The 21,820-nt window shown below is 46.1% G+C and overlaps 1 protein-coding gene and 1 long non-coding RNA gene across 5 annotated transcripts in view; one reads left to right on the top strand and one right to left on the bottom strand.

The window, feature by feature from the left end:
• Window positions 1-1,194: 1,194 nt before the first annotated feature.
• LOC143839041 (uncharacterized) lies at window positions 1,195-10,408 on the bottom strand. Of its 4 annotated transcripts, none has more exons than XR_013231549.1 (3): window positions 10,363-10,408; window positions 7,661-7,851; window positions 1,195-1,845 (listed from the first exon to the last, which is right to left on the bottom strand). It is a non-coding gene; the product is annotated as an uncharacterized LOC143839041 (long non-coding RNA). The 4 variants fall into 4 exon arrangements; XR_013231547.1 differs by having other exon boundaries at window positions 10,326-10,406; XR_013231550.1 differs by having other exon boundaries at window positions 10,299-10,378.
• A 91-nt stretch (window positions 10,409-10,499) lies between these two features.
• The window catches only part of RUNX3 (RUNX family transcription factor 3), a 135,060-nt gene continuing 123,739 nt past the window's right edge, over window positions 10,500-21,820 (top strand). The window contains exons 1-3 of the mRNA XM_077337642.1: window positions 10,500-10,795; window positions 11,674-11,806; window positions 12,081-12,235. Coding sequence (XP_077193757.1) covers window positions 12,178-12,235 — 58 coding nt within the window. The 5' untranslated portion in view covers window positions 10,500-10,795; window positions 11,674-11,806; window positions 12,081-12,177. The remainder of the gene's footprint in view (window positions 10,796-11,673; window positions 11,807-12,080; window positions 12,236-21,820) is intronic.

Genomic DNA, 21,820 nt, shown 5'->3' with positions numbered 1-21,820 from the left:
CAGAAGGATGGAAGGCTGAGTCAACCTTGAGCCGGCTGCTGGGATTGAACTCCCAGCCTCATGGGCAAAGCTTTCAGACAGCTGCCTTACCACTCTGCGCCACAAGAGGCTCTTGTTGGTAGAATTTGAAAAAAGGGGGGAACTCAGTGTAATATAATGCTATGGAGTCTACCCTCCAAAGCAGCCACTTTCTCCAGGGGAACTGTTCTCTTTAGTTTGGAGATGAGCTGTAATTCCAGGGGATCCCCAGGTCTCATCTGGGGACTCACTTCTCTAATCTCAGCCCCCAATGGTCTTAGATTAACTCTGTTTAGCATTTCACGGACAGTCTCCCCTCTCTACCATCCCCGGTGTCTATTACAGAAGCATTAATTCCAAACCACCCACAGATATGGCGGACAGGCTATGCCTGACAACCAGTGGAAGGTTTGAGGGCAGGGACATGGGAACCCACAATGTTGTGTGCGCCCATGTGTTACATCTGGGTAAACTTTCCACTGACTCTACCTTAAGTAACTTCTGGATTTTCCCTGGAAGTGATGTAGCAGTGCATGTGCCGCTAAAGGTTTGTTTTTTAAAAACTGCTTTCACCTGGAATGGTGGTAGGCAAGGATGGCTCCTACAGGTTCTCTGCATATTTGGACGTCTCCCTGGGCATGCATGAAAATATTACCTTGTCGATGAACGGAAAGAAAGGAAAAGGGGGAGGGGTTGAAAGGAACACTGATGAAGATAGAATGTGTTCCACAGGGGGCAGAACGTTAAGTGCAGTTGCGTGTCAGAGAAGGGGAAATAAACCTTACAAAGCTCTTGAGAGCTTAGAAAATCCTGATGGGGAGAAATTGGGGGAGGAGGGGATTTCCAAATTGTTCCCTCCTCCCACAATTCCTAGCCAGTCCCCAGCTTGTTTGTTGAAAATGTTTATGCCCCGCCCCATCTTCTCAGACTCATGGCAGCTTGCCACTATTCCTAGCAGCATAGGTATAGTGGGGATGACAAAACCTGGACAATGAAGCCACCCACACGAAAAGCTACACGGCGGCCCTTCTAGGGATACAGGAAAATGTGAATGTGTAAGCCAAACAAAATACAACCCTTCAAAAAACAAAACCCAGCCTGATAAGAATGAGCATGTTCCAGAAGGCACAGCACGCTGAGAGCAGCTGAGAGAGGGGAAAAGGGACCATTCCTGTTTATTCTTCATTGGACCATGGGCTTCTTCAGGACATCTGCCCAATCAGATGTCTCTGGGAAGATGTCACTAGAACAGTCGTCTTTAAACTTCCTAGACAGGGGGCACATCCTGCTGTTTGTCTAAGTCCACATTATCCATGTTATTTTGTGCATGTCTGCTCTTGCATAGCCTTATGGGAGTCCCTAACCCTGTATTGGAGGTCATTTAACCATCTGACCCAACCGTCCGTGAACCGTGAACCTATTTTGCCAGCTGTGCAGGTGCAAAAGGGGCCACAAGGCAGAAGGAAATGAAACTCAACCACCATGTTTTCTGCATAGCTGCAGCGCTGTCTAGCTGGATGGCACCTTGAGCTGGATTGCACCCAAGACTCGCACCCATGTAGATGAAACCATAAACTGGGACACACCTTCCCCTCAGGTGCTGCTGCTGCTGCTGGGAACTACCCAGATTTTCCATCTTGCATCTAATCTAAAGTCCTATCAGTCTTTAAAAGCATCACGTTGTATTTTGACACAAGTTGGTATGCGTACGGGTAAGATGACCATGCCATGATCTGCTCTTGTCCAAAAGGGGAGAATCTCTATCCAGGCATGACGACTGACCAAGGCAGTATCCTGGACAGATCCCAGATGTTTCTTGAGCAGAAACTGCAGGGTAAGAAGGAGAACAGGGTTTACAATTCTCAGAAGCCCCTTTATGGGCTGAAGGAACAAGAGCTGGAAAGGAAAAGACATACCACAGCAAGCCAGTCCTGACCCCCAGAGAAGAACATCAGGTTCTCCATGGTTTGGCTCCAGGCCCTTTTGGGAAGCAGAGGGAGAACAGATGGCCCAGTATCAACCTCTGGTTTCGACTTAGTGGTTTCCTGTGCCATACTGGTTGGGAGGATGGCCACAGCAAACAGCTTGCACCCAGACCTCTTTCTGTGCCCATCTTTGATTCTGAAGGCTTGCTTTATGATAGGGGGAGGGATGGAGAATCTTCCAGTAGGATTTCAAATTGTAATATTGCATCCGTCCTGTCTTAGTTAATGGGCTGTTTGAAACCTTCTGCTGGTGGAAAACACAGCACAAAGTCTGATCCCTGTTGTACCAGGTGAGCTTTAGTGAGGAGCGGACCTTTGAATATGCCTGTGCTAAAAAGAATCCTAGCTACGACTGAGCCTGCAATATTATGGGCCCTGGGAAGAAGTCCCATTGAGTAACACGAGATTTTGTTGTGTGTAGAGCTACTCAGGATTGACCTCTGACTGACCTTGCCGCACTATCCTGCTAGAATTTTTAGTGCATGTACACTAAATGCATGCAGGAGGTATGGCACCCTTGCTCTCTATACATGCATACTAGCATTCTGAAAAGTAACGGTTGGGGATTGGCAGCTCTATAGGATCTCATGTCTGCCATCAAAGTCTAGAACATGGCCCAGTAGACCATCAGCAACCTGGAGAAAAAAAGTTTAAGTTTTGGAAATGGGTTATAGAAGCCAGCTTGGTATGGTAAAAAATTGTGATCTCTAATCTGGTGAGCATGGTTTGATTCCCCGCTACTCCTTTGCATACAACCAGCTGGGTGATCTTGGCCTAGTCACAGTTCTCTCAAAGCTCTCTCGGCTTTAGCTACCTTACAGGATGTCTGTTGTGGAGAGAGGAAGAAAAGGTGATTGAGACTCCTTCAAGTAGTAAAAAGCAGGGCCTCAAAACAGCTCTTCTTTTCATGGTATGAAGAAGAAGAGTTGGTTCTTATATGCCGCTTTTTCTCTACCCGAAGGAGGCTCAAAGCGGCTTACAGTCACCTTCCCATTCCTCTCCCCACAACAGACACCTTGTGAGGTGAGTGAGGCTGAGAGAGTCCTGATATCACTGCTCGGTCAGAACAGTTTTATCAGTGCCGTGGCGAGCCCAAGGTCATCCAGCTGGCTGCATGTGGGGGAGTGTGGAATCGAACCCGGCATGCCAGATTAGAAGTCCACACTCCTAACCACTATAGCAAACTGGAGGCAAATAGCATCACCTGGTAATTAACTTGCCAACCCTATGATTCACTCTATGCACTGAAGACTCTGTATAGCTGTATCAGCTGAGCTGAGTCTAACAAATCCTGGGCTGATTCTGCACATTTTTTTTCTTCTGTTGTGGATCCTGCTGAATTCAGATCAATTTGAACTCAGGTCTTCTTCTATCCCCCCCCCCCATTGAAACACAAAGCATTCTGCACTCAATTGGGGAAGTTCAAAGGGGGGGGGGAGAACCAAGTGCAGCAGGAGCCTCTTTCTTTTCTTGAACGAGGGTGGGATAGAGGACTAGAGACAGTAGAGGAGGGGGAGAAAAAACAAGAGGCAAATCTCTGCTGAAAGAAGTTTGGGCTTCTGGAGCGCAGTCACTTTAAAGCAGTGGTCCCCAACCCCCGGGCCGCGGCTCCCTGGGCCGCTGGGCCGTGGCTTCCTCTTCCCACCCCCCCCCACCCCAGCGAGAAGCTCGCCAGGCTGCAAGCAAATCGGCCACCGAAGTGGCCGATCAGCTTGCGGCCCGGCAAGCCTCTTGCTTTGGGAGGGGGCGGGAAGAGAAGCTTGCCAGGCCGCAAGCTAATCGGCCGCTTCGGCAGCCGATTTCCTTGCGGCCTGGAGGGGCGGGGAGAGGGAGCACGGCCGCTGGCATGCCGGTGGCGCAAACGCGCATGCGCAGATTTGCCACGCATGCGCGTTTGCATCCAGGGGCGCAAACACTCATGCACAGCAAGTCCGCACATGCGCGTTTGCGCCGGGGCTGCCGCGCATGGGCAGGGCCCCGGGTCGCCCTCTCCTCGCACCCTGGCACAGCGGTCTGCAGCCTAACAAAGGTTGCGGACCACTGCTTTAAAGGAAGCCTTGTAACTGTGATCCAGGATGACTTTGAACTGACCTGGCCAATCAGGGAAGACTGCTTTGTTACAGCATTGGAGCCACTAGGCACAAGGCAGAGTTAATTTGCAAAAAGCAGAGAGTTGCACATTTACTAATGCCAATTTTTCAGATATCAAGGCTTATATCCACTTCTGGATATCATGGGGAAAAGGTAGGATCACTACGAATCAATCATGGATGTTGCAGAGGGAAAATTTAAAGCACCCCAAATCAAAATGCAAATCAAATTCAGTGTAGACGGGAGAGATTCATTCAAAATGGGACTGGGTAAAAAGTCCCATGCAGACTACACCCTGGTTCAGCTAGGAACCTGTCAGATAAATTTAGGGAAATAGGATTGCCAGTTCTCCAGAATGTCAAGCCCCAAGACTTAAGCAGTGAAATGTCTAGTGATGGTATATCACATACTAGTTTCTAGTCCAAGTTCCAAGTAATCATGCAGAGAAGTCTTAGAAGGTGCTCACTAAGCTGGACAGCCCTGAAATTTCAACCTACCACCTTAAGGAATGAGCTCCACAGTCCTGGGGTGGAAATCTGAGAGTTGGCAACCTACTGTAAATAGTTGCTCTTTTACTACTTCATCTGCAGAATGTGACAGTAACATATAGTTACTTTACTGTTGTTGTAAGAATACATATCAATTTTGGCTGCTTGGTTACAGAAGCTGGTGAATTCAGTATGCAAAGTGCTAAATTTGAGATATGCAGTCTTTGCAGTGAATGTTTGATTTAATTCTGTCTTAAAAGTCGAGGGCCTGGCTTTTGTGTGTGTGGGGGGGGGGGAGGGGGGCTTCTCCAGCACCACCATCAATTTCTTTGGCAATGACATTTTCTGCTCTTGGGTTAGATCACTGCATTTCTCCCTATGGGTGTGTCCTTGCAAAATCTAACTCCTCCACTTTTGCGCATGGAGTCAACCTCAAGTGTATATTATGTGGTGTAGAAATTGATGGGTATCCCATGTGTTATCTATATACTGTACCAGAGAACTTTACATGACATTTTTAGACTGGCAGTTTTCAAGCAAAGGTTGGATACACACTTTTCTTGGATGCTTTAGGATGCTTTTGGCTGATCCTTTGTTGAGCAGGGGATCGGACTAGATGGCCTGTATGGCCCCTTCCAACTCTATGATTCTATGATTCTAGACCTAATCCAATGTGTCAGTCTCCCAGTTCCGAACACATTGCTAGAAGCAAAGCAAATCCGTTCACATATTGACTGTCCAAGCTCATGCAGGGTTAATAAAAAAGAAAGTACCACAGAAAATTCATGGGTCCCCTGTCAAAGTTAATGAACAAAGGATTGTAATGCAACCCGGACAGGAAAAGACAGGACCAGAACATTAAAATACTTAGATGTATTAATGATTCTAACTTGGCATCTCTGGGTATCGCTTGGTTAGGAAAGGACCAGAAGAGGAAGCACTTCTCCTCTGTCTTGACAGGGTGCAGCTGGCAGCAGCACACGCCATCCAGAATCTGGGGGTGATCTATGATGCCTCCCTTACTATGGGGGTACAGGTGGCTAAAGCACTTTTTCATCTATGCCAGGTGAAGCTACTAGCTCCCTATCTTACCCTAGAACACCTAGCCACAGTGAACCACACTATGGTCACCTCCAGGTTAGACTTCTGTAACTCATTCTACATGGGTCTAGCCTTGACCTTGATCCAGAAAGTGCAGGTGGTCCAGAGCGCAACAGACAGAGGCTTTACCAGGACCCCATGGAGGGCACATTTTTCACTGATCCTCCAGCAGCTGCACTGGTTACCAGTTGAATTCCAGATCAGGTTTAAGATATTGGTTCTGACAGGCGAGACCGGCTCTCCAAGTATATCCCCCAAAGAGCATTGCACTTTGCTCCCTTCCACTGGCCTAGCCAGCCCATTGCCCCACCATAGCATCCTCTAATGCAGTGGTTCTCAACATTGGGGTCGCTTGGCCCCTTGCCCGGGGTCGCCAGGTTGCCCGATGCTGTGGCAGCCAGCGGCGGTGGGTGGTGGTGGTGGTGGGCGGCGGAGGCGGCGGCTGGCGGCAACCGACAGTGGCGGTGGAGCCATAGCAATGGCCACCTCCATGCCGCCTCAATTGTTGTGCCGCTGCCACACACACTGCCACTACTGCTGCACCAGCCGCTGCTGAGTTGGGGTCGCGGAGAAGGTAAGGCTTTCCTTAAAGTTGAAGGGGAGAAACTAGTAAGTATTCCGCATTCGTCCAAAATAGCACAATGGTTACTAATTGAAATCGCTACAGTTTTGCCATTATGCACAACGTTGTTGACAATCTGCAACACTCCTGAAACCGATCTGCAAAAAGCGCTTCGTTGTAGCGCTTTCAGGGAAATCCCAAAAAGTGGATTCACCCTCCGGAAAGCGCTACACTCCTGCAACCATCTGCAACACTAGCGGGAAAGTTCTGTGCGTTACCATTGTTGCAGTTTCTGCAAAGTCCCTCCCCCTGGCTCTCTCCTCTGATCTTCCGGCGAAGCGATCGCCATTTTTTTCTCCGAGCGAGCGGAGATCAACGCACTAGCGAGCCTTCATTTACCCAGCGAGGCTTCCCTGGCTGCAGCCCCTCTGTTTAAAGTCACCAAGCACAAGCCTGTTTGCTGGTTTATTTTCACTTTATTTTCACTTTATTTTCACACTGTTATCGGCCGAAAATCGCGCCCGTGAGGGGGGGGGTTCACTCGGGGGGAGCGTGGCAACGATGAAACGGCAGCTCAAACACCACCTGCTAGCTGGATGGGTCTCTCCGTTGCAACGAATCAACGTATATTCGTTGCAACGTGTGTGTGTGTGTGTGTGTGTGTGTGTGTGTGTGTGTGTGTGTGTGTGTGTGTGTGTGTGTTTAAACTTCCTTAAAGGGAAAGGGGCTGTTTGATCCCGGTGCGGAATGGCCCTAGATTTTCCACCTTACTCTTTCCCCTCTCCCACCAAAAAGGAGTACACTTTAAATGAATAAATGAGGGCAGCCAATTTTTTTTCAGAAGGATATCGAGGGGGTCATTTTTAGGAGGAAGTCTCCCCTGAACAAGTGTGGCCATATGTGCACTGCATGTGCATGTTCAAAACCTAAACATGCAGCATTAGTCAGAAAATAAATTAATCCAAGACCAAGTCTTGGCCCTTCAATTTTCTGCCAAAATGACTCGGTAGGGTTGCCAGCTCTGGGTTGGAAAATACCTGGAGATTTGAGGGGTGGAGCAAGGAAAGGGGAAGGTTTGGGGCAGGGAGGAACCTCAGGAGGGCATAACGCTATAGAGTCCACCCTCCAAAGCAGCCATTTTCTCCAGGGAAACCGGAGACACTGGAGATCAATTTTAACAGCGGGAGATTTTCAGGTACCATCTGGAAGTTGGCAACCCTGTGTCCAGCAGACACAGAATAAATGTCTTTTTTAAAATAATATTAATAAGGAATGCTTTTGCGCTCTCGCTCTCTCTCTCTCTCTCTCTCTCTCTCTCTCTCTCTCTCACACACACACACACACACACACACACACACACACACACAGAATTTGTGGTATTTATGCATTCTGGATCTATGAGGGGAAAAACATACCTCTGCTTTCAGTTCTGTGCCAGGCCTGAGGAATTTTTCTGCCCAGTCATCTTGGTTCACCATGGCTTCCCTTGGCTCTGAGTGGAAGGCCTATCAAAGGGATTGCGGACATGGCTTGCAGTCTTGGAAGCGCTGCATTTTTATGGTATGACACGGCCAGCCGGCATCGCACAATGTGGAAAAGGGGGAATCTGGAGGGGAAAAGGGAGAGTGAATGCTGCAGTTGGCTAAGGAGACAAGGAGACACTGTGAAGCCCTACAAGCACCTCTCAGTGCCTCGCTGAGGTGGATGGTCAACAGTATGGGGTATACTAAAGGCCCATTTGCAGTTTTCCTCCACTTTGGGGGGCAATAAAATCACCACCATGGCTCTCCCCCACACCTCAAAGCCTTAGCTTCGTCCTTGCCTTGAAGACAATTAACCTCTGTTCTGGGGAAACTGGAGATGATTTCCCCTCACCTCTGGAGATCATTACCAAGCAGTCCATTTCTCAGTTCAGTCCAAATCCTGGTTCCAAAAAAACAGGCCGATGAGTTATGTCATTTGGGGGCCATTTCTATAACTGCCACCTCAGAATGGTCTCCCTGGATATCCAAGGCCCACTTGGGGGTCTTCTGAAAAATGTTATTCATCAGATGTTCTCCTGGTTGCCTAAGAACATAAGAAAAGCCATGTTGGAGCAGGACAGTGGCCCATGGCAGACCAGCACCCTGTGTCATGCAGTGGCCAGAACCCATCAGGAGGTGCACCAACTGGGCCAAACCAACAGACCTCTGCTCCCTTCTTGAAGCTGTCTATGCTTGAAGCCACCAGCACATTCTGTGGCCTTGAATTTAACATGTTAATGACTTTGGGAGAAGAAGTGCTTCCTTTTATTGGTTCTAAGCTTCATGCTCATTAATTTCATTGAGTACACATGAGTTCTTATATTGTAAGAAAGGGAAAAAATAATTCTGTCATGTTGTTCCTGAATTGCTATTTCTCCAAGCTAAAGAACCCTAGCCTTTTTAACCTTTCTTCGTGGGGAAAGTTTTCCATCACTTTAGTTGCCCCTTTCTGTACCTTTTCCAGTGCTAAAGTGTCTCTTTTGAGGTAGAGTGATCAGAACTGTACACAGTATTCCTAATGAGGCCCCACCATCGCTCTGTACAAGGGTATTATGATTCTGGCTGGTTTGTTTTCAGTGTCCTTCTCAATAATTCCCAGCATAGCATTTGCTTTTTTTTCTTGCAGTCTCACAGAGTTGACATTTTCAGTGAGTTACCTACCACGACTCCAAGATCTCTCCCCTGATCCATTAACCGCCAGTTCGGACCCCATCAACATATATTTTAAATTAGGATTTTGGGCTCCAGTGTGCATCACTTTGCACTTGCCCACAGTGAACTTCATTTGCCACATTGATTCTTTCTCTCCCAAGCTCGATAGATCCCCCTGGAGTGCCCTGCAGTCTTCCCTGGTTCTCATCGCCCGGAACAGCTTCGTCTCATCCTCAAACTTAGCCACGCCACTGCTTACACCCAGCTCCAAATCATTAATGAACAAGTTAAAGAGCACCAGACCCCGTACTGCAGCAGTCTGCAGCCTTTTTCATGTTGTGGCCCACTGCGAAGAAGTGGGAGGAGAGGGCGATCCGGGGCCCGCGCATGCGCGGCAGCCCCTGCGCAAACGCACATGCATGGACCTGCTGTGCATGTGCTTCAGTGGCCAATTTGCTCGCGGCCTGGTGAGCTTCTCGCTGCAGGGGGGGTGGGGAGCCGCGGCCCGCTGCCAAGGGTTGGGGACCACTGCCGTACTGAACCCTGTGATACCCCAGCGCTTGTCACCTTCCACTGTGAAAACGGCCCATTTATATTCATTCCCCATTTCCTGTTAATTAACCCGTTTTTAATCCACAAAAGGACTTGTCTTCTTATCCTATGACTGCTGTTTACTTAGGATCATTTGATGACAAACTTGATCAAAAGCTTCCTGGAAGTATAGGTATATATCCTATTGGGTCACCCTTTTCCACATGTTTGTTCACCCCCTCAAAGAACTTTAATGGGTTAGTTAGACAAGGGCCATTTCTGCACAAAGGGCCAAGTTGCATGATGTCTCCTACCCACAATAACAGGATATTAAATTGTGCTATTTCTCCCCTCCACACTTTAAAGCCTTCCTGCCGCCATGTCTCGCCTTTTCCCCTCCTCACTAGCAGCGAGAAAAGCACAATAGAGAGCAGCACGCTCTTTTACTCAGCGCTCCTCAGCCTGTCAATCAATGGAGGCAACCAATTGGATGTTTGTTGGTCTAGTAGGGTTTTTTTTAGAAAAATTGAAACCTACGTGTGGCAATCCATACTTGTTGCTATGCATACATATTACACAAAAAATATATACACAAACACAGCTGGCCAGTGGAGGGCATGGCAAGGGAGGCAGATCCCTACCCATGTATCAGTTCAACTTCCATTAAGGTTCTCTCTAGTGTTTTTTTAGAAACTTCCAGTGCCCAAGCTGCTGCCATCTCGCTGCCCAAGTGCCTCCTTCCCTTCCTCTTTTTGTTTGTCAGACCCCCATCCCTTCTTCTCCTTCTCCCCCCTCCCACCCCATTGGTCTGCCCGCCTGCCACTCAGCCATTCCCTTCCCCAATCACCTAGGACTTCTGCCCTCCCTCTCCCACCTTGAACACTTCTTAAGTGGGGGTGCTGCTACCGCACCTCCTGAGCCACCGTGCCACTGAGCTGCCATCACTGTGCTGCTGTCGCCACCTAAGGCAGTGACTCAGGCAGCACAATGGTGGCTCAGTGATGTCATGTGGAAGGGCCAAAATATGCCATTAACTGCTAGAATATCAGGATGGGCCCACCTCAAAATCTCTTCCCTCTCCCCCACTGGGGCCAGGCAAGATGTGATCCCAGTCCACCCTGTACAAGGCCAGTGGGGACCACCACTGTTGCCAGAGGTTAGGGTTGGCACAAGTGCTGACCACCGGGGTTGTGACTCATCGGGGTCCCCACTCAGCGTGGTCCCTGAGGCTACTGCCGTGTTTGCACACTGGCTAAGACTGCCCCTCTCTAGAAGATTCTCTTCGGTTCTAGGGTAGGGGGACTAGACATGCAGCAACCCCATAGCAAATATATAATATGTGATGTGAGTCTTGGGCTTCTGAATGCTCATCTTTTGCTGGTTGTGTTCTGACTCGGAAATCCATCCATCAGTTGCTGCTGGAGAGCTGAATCATTTATTTGGTGGGAGGGGATGATGCTGTTCTATGCCTTTAGTGCAGGGGTAGTCAAATAGCGGCCCTCCAGATGCGAATGCCGGCAGGGCTCATGGGAATTGTAGTCCATGGACATCTGGAGGGCCACAGTTTGACTATCCCTGCCTTAATGCCTTTAAAGGCTTAGGAACAGCCACTGTTCAGCCAGCTCAGCTTGTTCTGCCGCATGTGCTTCCTATTTTCCCCCCTTAATACTAATTCACAGAAAATCCTTCTGGAAAGGAACCACCCATCAACACATATGGAACGAGTCTTGGCAACGGCTGTCAGCAGTCGTGGAGCTGGAGGAGTTCGAAAGCTGTGCAGAGCTTTTTTTTATTTTTATTTTTATTTTTTTTAAACGAGAGAGACAAAGGAGTGGTAAACATGGAAGGGGGACAAAGCAGTTGAGAAAACAAAACCCACGCGAGGTTATGTGGGCTACTCCTTCCAGTCCTGTCTTCCTTTGCATTCGCACCAAAGATTATTTGTAACCAAAGAGTGGCCAGATCCAGCCTCTTGATATCATTTGCTTGAAGTGGCGAGTGAGTCAACAGGGCCTCCTGCAAACCAACAAAAAAAATATATAAAAAAGTAAAATAAAAATAAAAATTGAAACCATTAAATTGAAGCGAGACAGACAAAGACAAGCCACAAAGATCTTGCAGGCCTTGGTGACATCACCCATCAGGTGACTCTCTCAGTCAACGAATCATAATCTAGAGTCGTTTGATTCTCAGAAGTAGGGTTGTGTTTAACACTGTTTCAGGCCTCACAGGCAACCACAGGACCACAAGCAAGCTGCAATTGGCAATTTGGAAGAGTACCTGAGCCCCAGCCGGGAGGTGTTCCATCCTCCCCGTGTTTTTCCACACCAGCTGTATGTTCTGAGCTTGCACAAGGTGAGTTCCGCTCCATTCATTCATTCATTCCTCTTCCATCTTTCCAAGGCTTGTCTGGGGTGTGGACGTGTGTGGGGGGGTTGTATATCCCAGCTTTCTTTCCCTTCCCTGTTTGTCCCAATGACGATCCAGCATGCATGTGCTTCTACTGAGAAGTTTGTGGCTGAACATTCCTGTGGTGACAAGGAATCAGCTTCTTGGTTACAAACGGGCACAAATCTTCTGTGGGGATTTTTTTTTCTTTCTCTTTTACTTTTTTTTTTTTACATTTCAGTTGAAATCTCCCCTGCCCCCTTCCCCAAGAGGAGTGGGGCAATCCAAGGAAACCACAAAGACTGGCTGGGAGACATTCTGGGTCTTAGATCTGGGTCATGGCTTCCAACAACATATTTGATTCCTTTACGACTTATTCTCCAACCTTCTTGCGTGGTGAGTACAGAGCTTTCCTCCTCTGCTTCAAGGCAGGAAGCCCCGTTGTTGTTTGTCGCTCAAGGGGGCTTAGGCATTGCAGCCTCTTTTAATAATCTTATTGGCACATTTTCAGATGGGATGCTAGCACTTTGCAAACCGGGTGGTAGAGGAAAGAATGTCCCCCCTCCCTCTTGTATGTTGGAGGATGCTCAAAGGGAACCCATGACGGCGGGAAACGGCAAACGTTGTGCTTCTACCAGGCCACTCTTTTCCGGGTTCTTTGATGTACCTATGCGTGTATGGGAGTCCCTCAAGGAGGGGTTGTTTCTACTGTTGCATGGCTTAGAAAATCAGCGACGGTAGTCATATAATGGCCATTGGCCAGTTTGATGCAGGCAATTCACGTCTGGTTTTTGTTGTTACTGCTTCTCAGCTGTAGCCTGTCCCCTGCTGAGTGTCCTGGTAGACAGAAGAATGGGCAATTCTTGATAGAAGTTCCGGGCTGAATATTCCTTTAGGGAAGATTTTGTCCACTGAAGGATTCCAAAATGCATAGGACCCTTTCCAAGAGATGTTGGATGTCTGTGGCAGAAGAAACCTGGACCCACCAACCACTCTTACCTGGAGCTACAGTCCTCTCTGTGGTTTATGCTTTTATCTGTCCTGCTTTCATCTCTGCAATCCTTTGGTCAGTTTCCTGGATCTTTTCTTTGTATTGATTCTGACGGTTAGGATGACCCTTATTATGCTGTTCATTACCCCAGGGGAGGCATGCTGGGCTGAAAAGAAACATTGTTGCTCCACAAATTTCTGTGGAGGAATGCATATGGAGTAGGGGGCAGGTGTTATTTTGGACTCCATACCCATGTGGACTACCCAGGCAAGATCCCTGAGCAGGAACTAGCAAGAGTATTTTCTTTATTTGTCCCCTTTGTTAATTTTCCTTGTTTATAGCTTGCCTTTCTCCATCAATGGCTTGCCTCACTCTCCTTCTTCTGTTTTAGCCTTACAACACTGTGAGGTAGGCCAGGCTGGAAGTGAGTGACTGACTACTCTCTGGCGTATAAACTTTGCCTGAATATAAAGGATCCAAGTGAGCATTTAAAACTTGGTGATAGGCAAGCACAATGCTTGGCAAATAGGGGGTTTGATATTTTTTCTCGTTGAAAGGCAGGTTCTGTCTTATTCTTACAGTGACTGCATCATTAATCTCCCTTGGAACCTCTGTTAGAGAAGGACTCCTGCTTAGGATGTATAAATTCAAATCCCTCTTGAATTTGTGGCTCTAGCAATGCAATTTGTTGGCTCTTTGCTTCTTCTTAGTTCTCCACGTGTATTCCCATAGCGAGAACGTAAGAAGAGCTCTGCTGGATCAGACTAGGGGTCCATGCAGTATAGAATAAGATGCCTTTGGGAAACCCACCAACAGACCATGGCACTCTCCTTTTGTTTATCTGCAGTGTGTAGCTTTCAGAGGTGTACTGCCTCTGAGTTTGGAGAGTATATTAAATTTTCACAACTCCCTAGAGACCCATCCTCTTCTCTGAAGCTTTACCAAAACAGCCAGGACTGGAGCCCCATTACCTGCGGTGGCACTTTGTGCATTAATTATCCATTGTCTGAAAATTTTTTGTTTATTTTGATATTTCTGTATTGCTTTGCACTCCATCATAGAATCGAATTCATATTCTTATGCAAAGGGAAAGCATCAGACTAGCTCTGTGCCAAAAGACATCTGCATTGCCTTGCACGTAGCTAAGCTGGTGGGAACCTCATGGGGGCTTCAGTTAAAATAATAACAGTAGGAGTAAGATAGTTATCAATGCTTTCAGTAGCTAGATTAGTAATCCTTATGGGCAAGGGATTCATACTTGGGGATGGTGGGTGTTAGTTGCTTGATTTTAATGGCAACAGTCAATCTGTGGTTGACAAAACTCAGGCTGTAGTCTAAGTATACCTGCCCTGGAAGTAAGCCCCACTGAGCATAATTGGACTTGTCTCTGAGTAAACCTATTCAGGACCTCTCTCTAAGTGTTCTTGCATTTTCCTGGCAGGTCTCCTGTGCCTTTCACAACCCTATGTTGGGTAGCAGTTCAACAGGGAACTCTTCTGTGCCTGAAGTTGCAAGGACATTTAGGAAATTGGGGGGGGGGGTGTAGATCCAGTACAGATGACAGAATCCAGTAATACCTGTTCAGGTTTACACTAGAAGGGATACCTAAAAGGCCCTTTCTATGCCATTCTTATTTTAAATGTATTCTCCAAGGGGAAATAAAAGACTGCAGAGTTTGGTCCCTAATTTCCATCCGGCTGTCAGCTGTATTTGTTCGCTTGTATGACTCATTGCATCTTTTTCTTCGATTGGAACAATGGCACAGGCAGCTTTAGATTTCTGTTGAGAATTTTACTAAAAGTTTGTGCTGTAATTATTTTTAAAGAGGTGGTGGGGGGTGTTGTTTGTTTTTAAACAACCTAAGAACTGCCTTTCTGGATAAACTGAAGGCTGTCTAAGCCAAATTTTTGGTAAACTACTAACTGCCATACAGATATCTCTGGAAAGCTTGCTGATGTGTCTCTCCAGCCTCTAATACACGAGGGGGAGGCGCACAACCTGGCAACATGACTCTGCTCAGCTGCCGCGGCAAATAGCCACTGAGAAATGATGGATTTGTCTGATCCCAGATGAAAGCTGTTTTAAATGTGACAAGCAAGCTTATACTTTGAAGAGAACTTCGTTGGTCTTAAAGGTGCTCCTGGACTCACTTCGCTCTGCTGCTTCAAACCCATGCAGTTACCCACCTGAATCTGTTTTTACGGGTTTTTATTGGTATCATTTTTAAAATGCATGACTTTTACAACCTGCCTTCCTCACTAGTTCCCATGTTAACTGGGAGTTGCAACCCACAAATCAGTTCTGTGTACAGCAGCATTTTCCTCTGGTAAAACCACCCTTGCCCTGGGGCCAGTGCCGTTATTCACAGAACAGATCTGCAGAATCCAACCCAATGAAAAGTACTCCTCCTTGTCTCTGAACTCAGTGTGACCCAGTATCATTGGATGGTCCCAGGTTCAAGTTTGAAGGGGATGGGGAAATCTGTCAATTCACTTTGCCACATTCATTCCTTTTACATACCTTTGATCAAACTTTGAGCACCTCGGTGCTAGAAAGACTTAAGGCAGGGGTAGTCAACCTGTGGTCCTCCAGATGCTGATTTGTTGGATTGGTGGTAAATCTGTTGTACAGTTTTTATATGTTGTTTATATTTTCTTTATACCTTATTCAATGAGATTTATCCAAATAGTTAAGAATGTTGATGATTCACTGATTTGTAATAACAAAATCCAGTGCAAAGAAACAGAAATAAAATTGCCAATTATATTCCCACGAGGGAGAAGCAAAATTGAAACACAGATTTTCGCTCATAATATCAAAGATGGAAAATCAAAAATCAACCTTAGTATAATTTCCCTCTGTATTTCAAAATATGCTCAGTTTTCATCCCCTGTCATCCTAACCATAATCAAGAAGGTTTGGGGGCAAATTTTATGAAATCTAAAAATCTAAAAATACCTGTGTCAACAATAGTAGCACTTAAATAGATTTAATATAATCAAAGATTATTTTTATTTGAAAGCATAGCAAATGTTGAATGTATTCAATTTTGTTTTATTTTTTAAAAGATGGTGTCACAATGTCAAAATTTAACTGAATTATGATGTTCATATGATGTTTATATGGGATTTCAAATTTAGTTGAAAAGGCATTTTGTGGTGCAATATTAATGGAGCAAAATTCAAAAGGCTGTACAATTTTGGGCATCAGAAGCATTGATATGAAATTTGAATCTGGGGATGGATCTCTTAGGTGTTTGGATATTTCCCCCTCATTAGCTGTATTTTTAATTTAGTTGACAATTAGTCTCTGCCATAATGAGTATTGGCCTGTACTCTTCCTATGCGCTGTGTACTTGGTACCAATGAAATCTAACCCAAAGCATCTCTGATTAAGGATACTACTTCTCTGATTATTTGTACCCAAAACTTTTCTTTACTAGAATGTAGTCCTAGCGGCCGCTGTTTAAAAGGGATGGGATGGCCACAGGAGAGCAAAATTGCTGATTTCACCTCTTCTTCTCTTGCATGCCGCCAACTGCTACTTTACTTGTTGCAAGTATGCAAATGATGGTTAAAAGCAGCTTGATGTTAATGATTTTCAGGAAAATAGCACAAGGGGAAGGTGCAAAACAGCCTTTTCCTCATCATATTTATTTATTTGGAAACTGTCTGTCGCCACTCCAGAGAACTAGCTCGGTCTCTCTTTTTACATCACAGCCTCAGCAGCTGCATTCTGTTAAAAAAACAACTCTGTGTGTGTGTGGGGGAGGAGATCACAGAGCTGTGTCCGCGTAAAGTGCCATCAAGTCACAGACCACTTCTGGGAACCCTTGCAAAGGCCTTTCGGGGCAAGTGAGATGCAGAGGTGGTTCGCGACGGCCTTCCTCTACAAAGTCTTCCCTGGTGGTCTTCCACCCAAGTACCAACCCAGCTTAGCTTCCAAGGTGTGACCCAGAGCAGGCAATTCTATGCCACCTTCCCTGACCATCACAGAACTACCCAAGCATCATGGGTCATTCAGCCTACAGACCCGGTGAGAGGGAGAAGATTGGGAAAACATCACCAGTCTGGTAGCTAAGAAATCATAGCCATAGATAGAAAGGCTGAGCTGAACAACAGCCGAAGGGCCAATCAGTAGGATCCACAAGTAAGAAGGTGTAGTGGTTAGGAGTGCGGACTTCTAATCTGGTGAGCCTGGTTTGATTCTGTGCTCCCCCACATGCAGCCAACTGGGTGACTTTGGGCTCGCCACAGCACTGATAAAACTGTTCTGATCGAGCAGCGATATCAGGGCTCTCTCAGCCTCGCCTCCCTCACAGGGTGTCTATTGTGGGGCAAGGAAAGGGAAGGCGAATGTAAGCCACTTTGAGACTCCTTTGGGTAGTGAAAAGCAGCATATAAGAACCAACTCTTCTTCTTCTTCTTCTTCTTCTTCTTCTTCTTCTTCTTCTTCTTCTTCTTCTTCTTCTTCTTGAAAGCTTTTAAAATGTGACTCATTGAGACAGGGCTGTTTTTGTCTGTTTAAGAGAGGAGTGAAGGAAATCTGGGCTGGGTCCAGATGACAGATTTTCGGAGATCGGGAAGGGGTGTCATACAGCTGTCATTGTCTGGGCTGCATGCTCCCTCTTCCTTGTGCCCCAGTCCTCTGGTGGCCTCCACTCAAATGGACTTTGAGTGAATTAAAATGGCTAATTCCTACCTCTATAGCCCTTTAAAAAAGAAAAGTATTGTCACGTTGTACAAGTGTCTCTATCTCTCAATAATGCCCTGTCATTCAGGATAATTTTTATCTCCCACCCCCTCATATTTTACTGATTTGTAAAATATGCTTAGATGAGATACTGCTTCTTATATGGTCTAATCAAGTTTATTGGTCCATTGACGGGAAGGTGGAAGAAGCTATCAGGATTTAGGACTAAAGGCTGCAATCCTAAATATATTTGGGAGGGAGGAAAGCCAATAGAACCTGTTAGGTTTAATTCTGCATAAGCATGCTTCAGGATTGAAATGCACATTATTATGTCTATTTTATTACCAAGCTAGGCATCCAACAGGTCTGAGCTGGTGTTCCACAGTAAAGTTAAAAGAAACTATCCTCCATGGTGCAATTTCCCATCCTCACCCTCTTTTCTGAAATTCATTTTTAACTCATTGTTTATCACTTCACTATAAATTCTGAATTCCCAAATTGCAACAAAGTGCAAAACCTATGGGAAAGGCCAGATCTCGTGAGTAATAAAGGATGAGGCACTATATCCTTAATCTGCAAACTCATTTTGTGAGCATGAAGCTCAGATGGTACGGCATGCTATAGATCTTGCCGCTGGCTTTGCTTGCAAGGAAGTATTCCTTGTTTGGTGGCAGCTATTTTTGGCTTGAAGATTTCAGCAAAGGAGCAGGCAAACTGCAGTAAAAAACAAAACAAAAGCATAATACTTAACAACCTAGCTGTAGGCCTGCTAGAGATAAATTAATATTTGCATCAAGCCTTCTTGTGGCTAGAGTCTTGTGTGAATCAATGGAGCGTCATCTCTTGTTGGAGTTACCAAGCCATGTTCCTTTCGCCTTTGCAGCGTAAACGGGACCATCTTGACAGAAAATGAAACTTGATGTGCATTCATGTTCTGTCGCGAGGGGACACGGTAGAGTTCTGATGTGCATTTGGGAGTGGCAGGTTACCGATGCCTCGCTTCACCCCTCCCAGCTCCAGATTGAGGGGTTTTCTATGGGGGGCACATCTAGCATTAGCAGGACCAGGCTCAAACAACGGTTTTGGAGCACCATCAAGAAGGAGCAAACTGTGTATGACTGGGTTCACTGTCGTTATATTTTGAGCACAAGGAGGCAAGGCCATTCAGAGCTTCCGTCATAGGCAGCAAAATGTTTTTGATCTTCCCTAGCAGCGGGGCACCATTAGGACGCAAGGATCGATGTAGCCTTGTAGCCGTAATCCTAGAACATAAGAGCAGCCATGCTGGCTCATCTAGTCCTGCGTCCCACTTCCCACAAGGACTCCCAAGCATTGCCCTGTGCCTTCAGCCTTCTCAGCTGGCTGCTCCCTAGCATCTGACCATTGGAGGCATCCTGCCTCTTAACCTGGAGGTCCCATTTGGCTATCATTTGATCCTTTGTTAATTAATTCAAATATTGGTATCCAGCTTTTCCTCGTGGCTTAGTTTTCCATTCACACGCCACTGAAAAACCACATGTTGCAAACCTTGTCCAGCTCGTTTTCACCTTCTGGTTTGCTGAATCCTGGTTCTTTTTTTCCAGTTCAGCCATTGATTGCGACAAGCCGCAGTTAAGCTCTGCAAGCTCTGGCATTGCATCTGAGTTGAGCCTGAGTCCCCAATTCAATTTAGACGCAAACGTATTCCAGGGCTCATGTGGTCAATTAAGATTGGGTCTCGACCCCAAAAGCCCCTGTACATGAGCAAGGTAACGATCACTATCACAGTCCTAAATACAGAGTTACACCCATCTAAGCCCACTAAATGTCCGCCAGTTTAGAAGGTTATAACTCCATTTAGCACAGCACTGCAAATGTCCCAGTTCCTCAGCTGAAAGACGGCTATCAGAATTAATGAGAGGAAATCTATATAAATATACTTTCTTTGGGATAGGACAGGCTATAGATCTAAAAATGTATCTACTCAAATTGTACTTTGGCCTTATACGGAGCGGTGCTTCCCAAACTTCTGATGAGTGGTGTGCACACGTACACACATGCACACAGGAAGGTTTCACTCCATCAGCTGGAATTACACATTTTCAGAGATGTTTCTTGAGCTGCACCGTAGAAGTGATTGAATGCACCATTATGCGCCAGTGCATCATTTGGCAATGAGTGGGAGAGGTTTGGAAGTACACCTATGCAAATGTTGCCTAATACTGGAACAATGCTACTTGTCTCATGAAGGGTTCTGAGGATAGATATGCTCTAGTTGTAACACACAGTGTGCCTCTTTGTGTGCCTTTTGTCTCCCCCCACCCCAAAATCAGGAACAAGGACTTGTGATCCCAAAAGGGATGGCATTCAAAAAGCATCTATGATTCTATGCATAGGCATTTTAATGGAGAAGCACAATTTAAAAAAAATTAGCAGGCATTGTGGGACCTTTAAAATAGCCCTCTTTAAGTATTTGAAAGGTTGTCTCTTGGAGAAGGGCAGGATGCTGTTTCTGTTGGCTGCAGAGGAGAGGACACTCAGTAATGGGTTTAAACTTCAAGTACAATGATATAGGCTAGATATCAGGGAAAAAAATTTCACAGTCAGAGTAGTTCAGCAGTGGAATAGGCTGCCTAAGGAGGTGGTGAGCTCCCCCTCACTGGCAGTCTTCAAGCAAAGGTTGTATACACACTTTTCTTCGATACTTTAGGATCCTTAGGGCTGATCCTGCGTTGTGCAGGGGGTTGGACTAGATGGTCTGTGTGGCCCCTTCCAACTCTTTGATTCTATGATTCTATGAAAATATGGAGAAAGGGGATTGGTTGCCTGGATTGATTGACAGGCAGAAGCACAACCCATATAAGGTGCGTTGCTCTCTTCCACCATTTCCAGCAGTAGATGTGGAGTGTGAGACGCATTAAAAGGCGGCAGACAAAGGCAAGACAGCAGAAAAGATGAGGAGGGGCTGGGAAGTGCAATAAAATGTAGTGCTTTGCCATTCAGCTGGCGTAACGCTATTTTTACTGATGTGCGGAAATTGCCTAAGTATTCATGAGGGATTTGGGGATCCTAAAATCATTAGCAACCAGGGAGAACTGGAGAACAGCCTGAAAAATGGAATGGGAGCATCATTCTGTCCCCTGTATGATGGTGGTATTATAAGCATCGCCTTTGTACTACATGTTGCTAATGAAAGGCAGGCATATGGCAAGAAAATAAGAAGAGGAAAATAAAAAACATTTGCCCAGTACTTTTTCAATCTATACTTTTCCTTCCCCGAGCAAGATGAATAGATACTAGGTTTTAACTAGGATCATTCATAAAAATTAGGAAAAGAGAGGACTATTGCATCTTGAACCCAATTGCCACATGCACAGGAACTCATTAAAGGCAATAAACATCTTTTGTTTAAGACATAATTTTATTAAGGGAAAGGAGGAGGAGATGCAAAAAAAATAGAGAGAGAGGAAACATTATGGGAAAGAGTGAACAGCTGCCTATTTTGCAAGACATTTGGTGACTATTAAGGCGTGAGATGGCTGTTTCTTCCGAAGGTTACATGTGTCCGTTGGCTGAAAGACAGGGGTTAGAAATACTCTGTGAAGACCAGAAAATATTTGTCTACTTTCGCTTGGATACCGAAGTCACTTTTTGTTTCAAAGGCATTCCATTTGGCTTTTATTACTCTGTGTGATCACACAGACGTTGAGAATTCTGGCTCTTTCCTCCGCTTCACTTGTTTTTTATTGGTGAGATTTTTCTGTCTCTCCCCATGTGCCAGTCATGGTCCTCAGGTTACCACCTCCTAGTTGTTTGCCTGATTAAGGTACCCTACCTGATACGCTCAGGATTTTTTCTGTCATAGCTTCCACTTCCCCAAGGAATAGCTTCTCTGAGATGGCGGAGGGGCGCCATCTTTTAAAAAATGCCTAGGAGGAGCTTTGATGTCATTTGACTTGGTAGGGCTTTTAATGGGATGTAGGCTGCAGGCACTTGGGAGGGGCTACTTTGGGTTTTATTGCATTCCGTAAGTTTTTTAATGTGACACCGTAAACTGCCTTGAGCCTCCAAGGAAAGTTGGAGTACAAATATTAAAATTAATCAGTGAACATTTTAGGGTTGCCAACTCTGAGTTGAGAAATCCCTGTAAATGTAGGCGTGAGCTGTAGGGAGGGTGAAATTTGGGGAGGCGAAGGATCTCAGTAGGGTCTAATGCCATGGATTCCACCCCTCAAAGCATCCATTTTCTGCAGGGGAACTGATCTTTGCAGTATGGAGACCAGCTGCAATCAGGAGAGGTGGGAACTATATTTGTACCC

Source organism: Paroedura picta, chromosome 5, assembly GCF_049243985.1.
Source record: "Paroedura picta isolate Pp20150507F chromosome 5, Ppicta_v3.0, whole genome shotgun sequence".
Lineage (NCBI taxonomy): Eukaryota > Metazoa > Chordata > Lepidosauria > Squamata > Gekkonidae > Paroedura > Paroedura picta.
The sequence above is the reverse complement of the archived record's forward strand: the minus strand, read 5'-3'. Positions and strand labels throughout refer to the sequence as shown.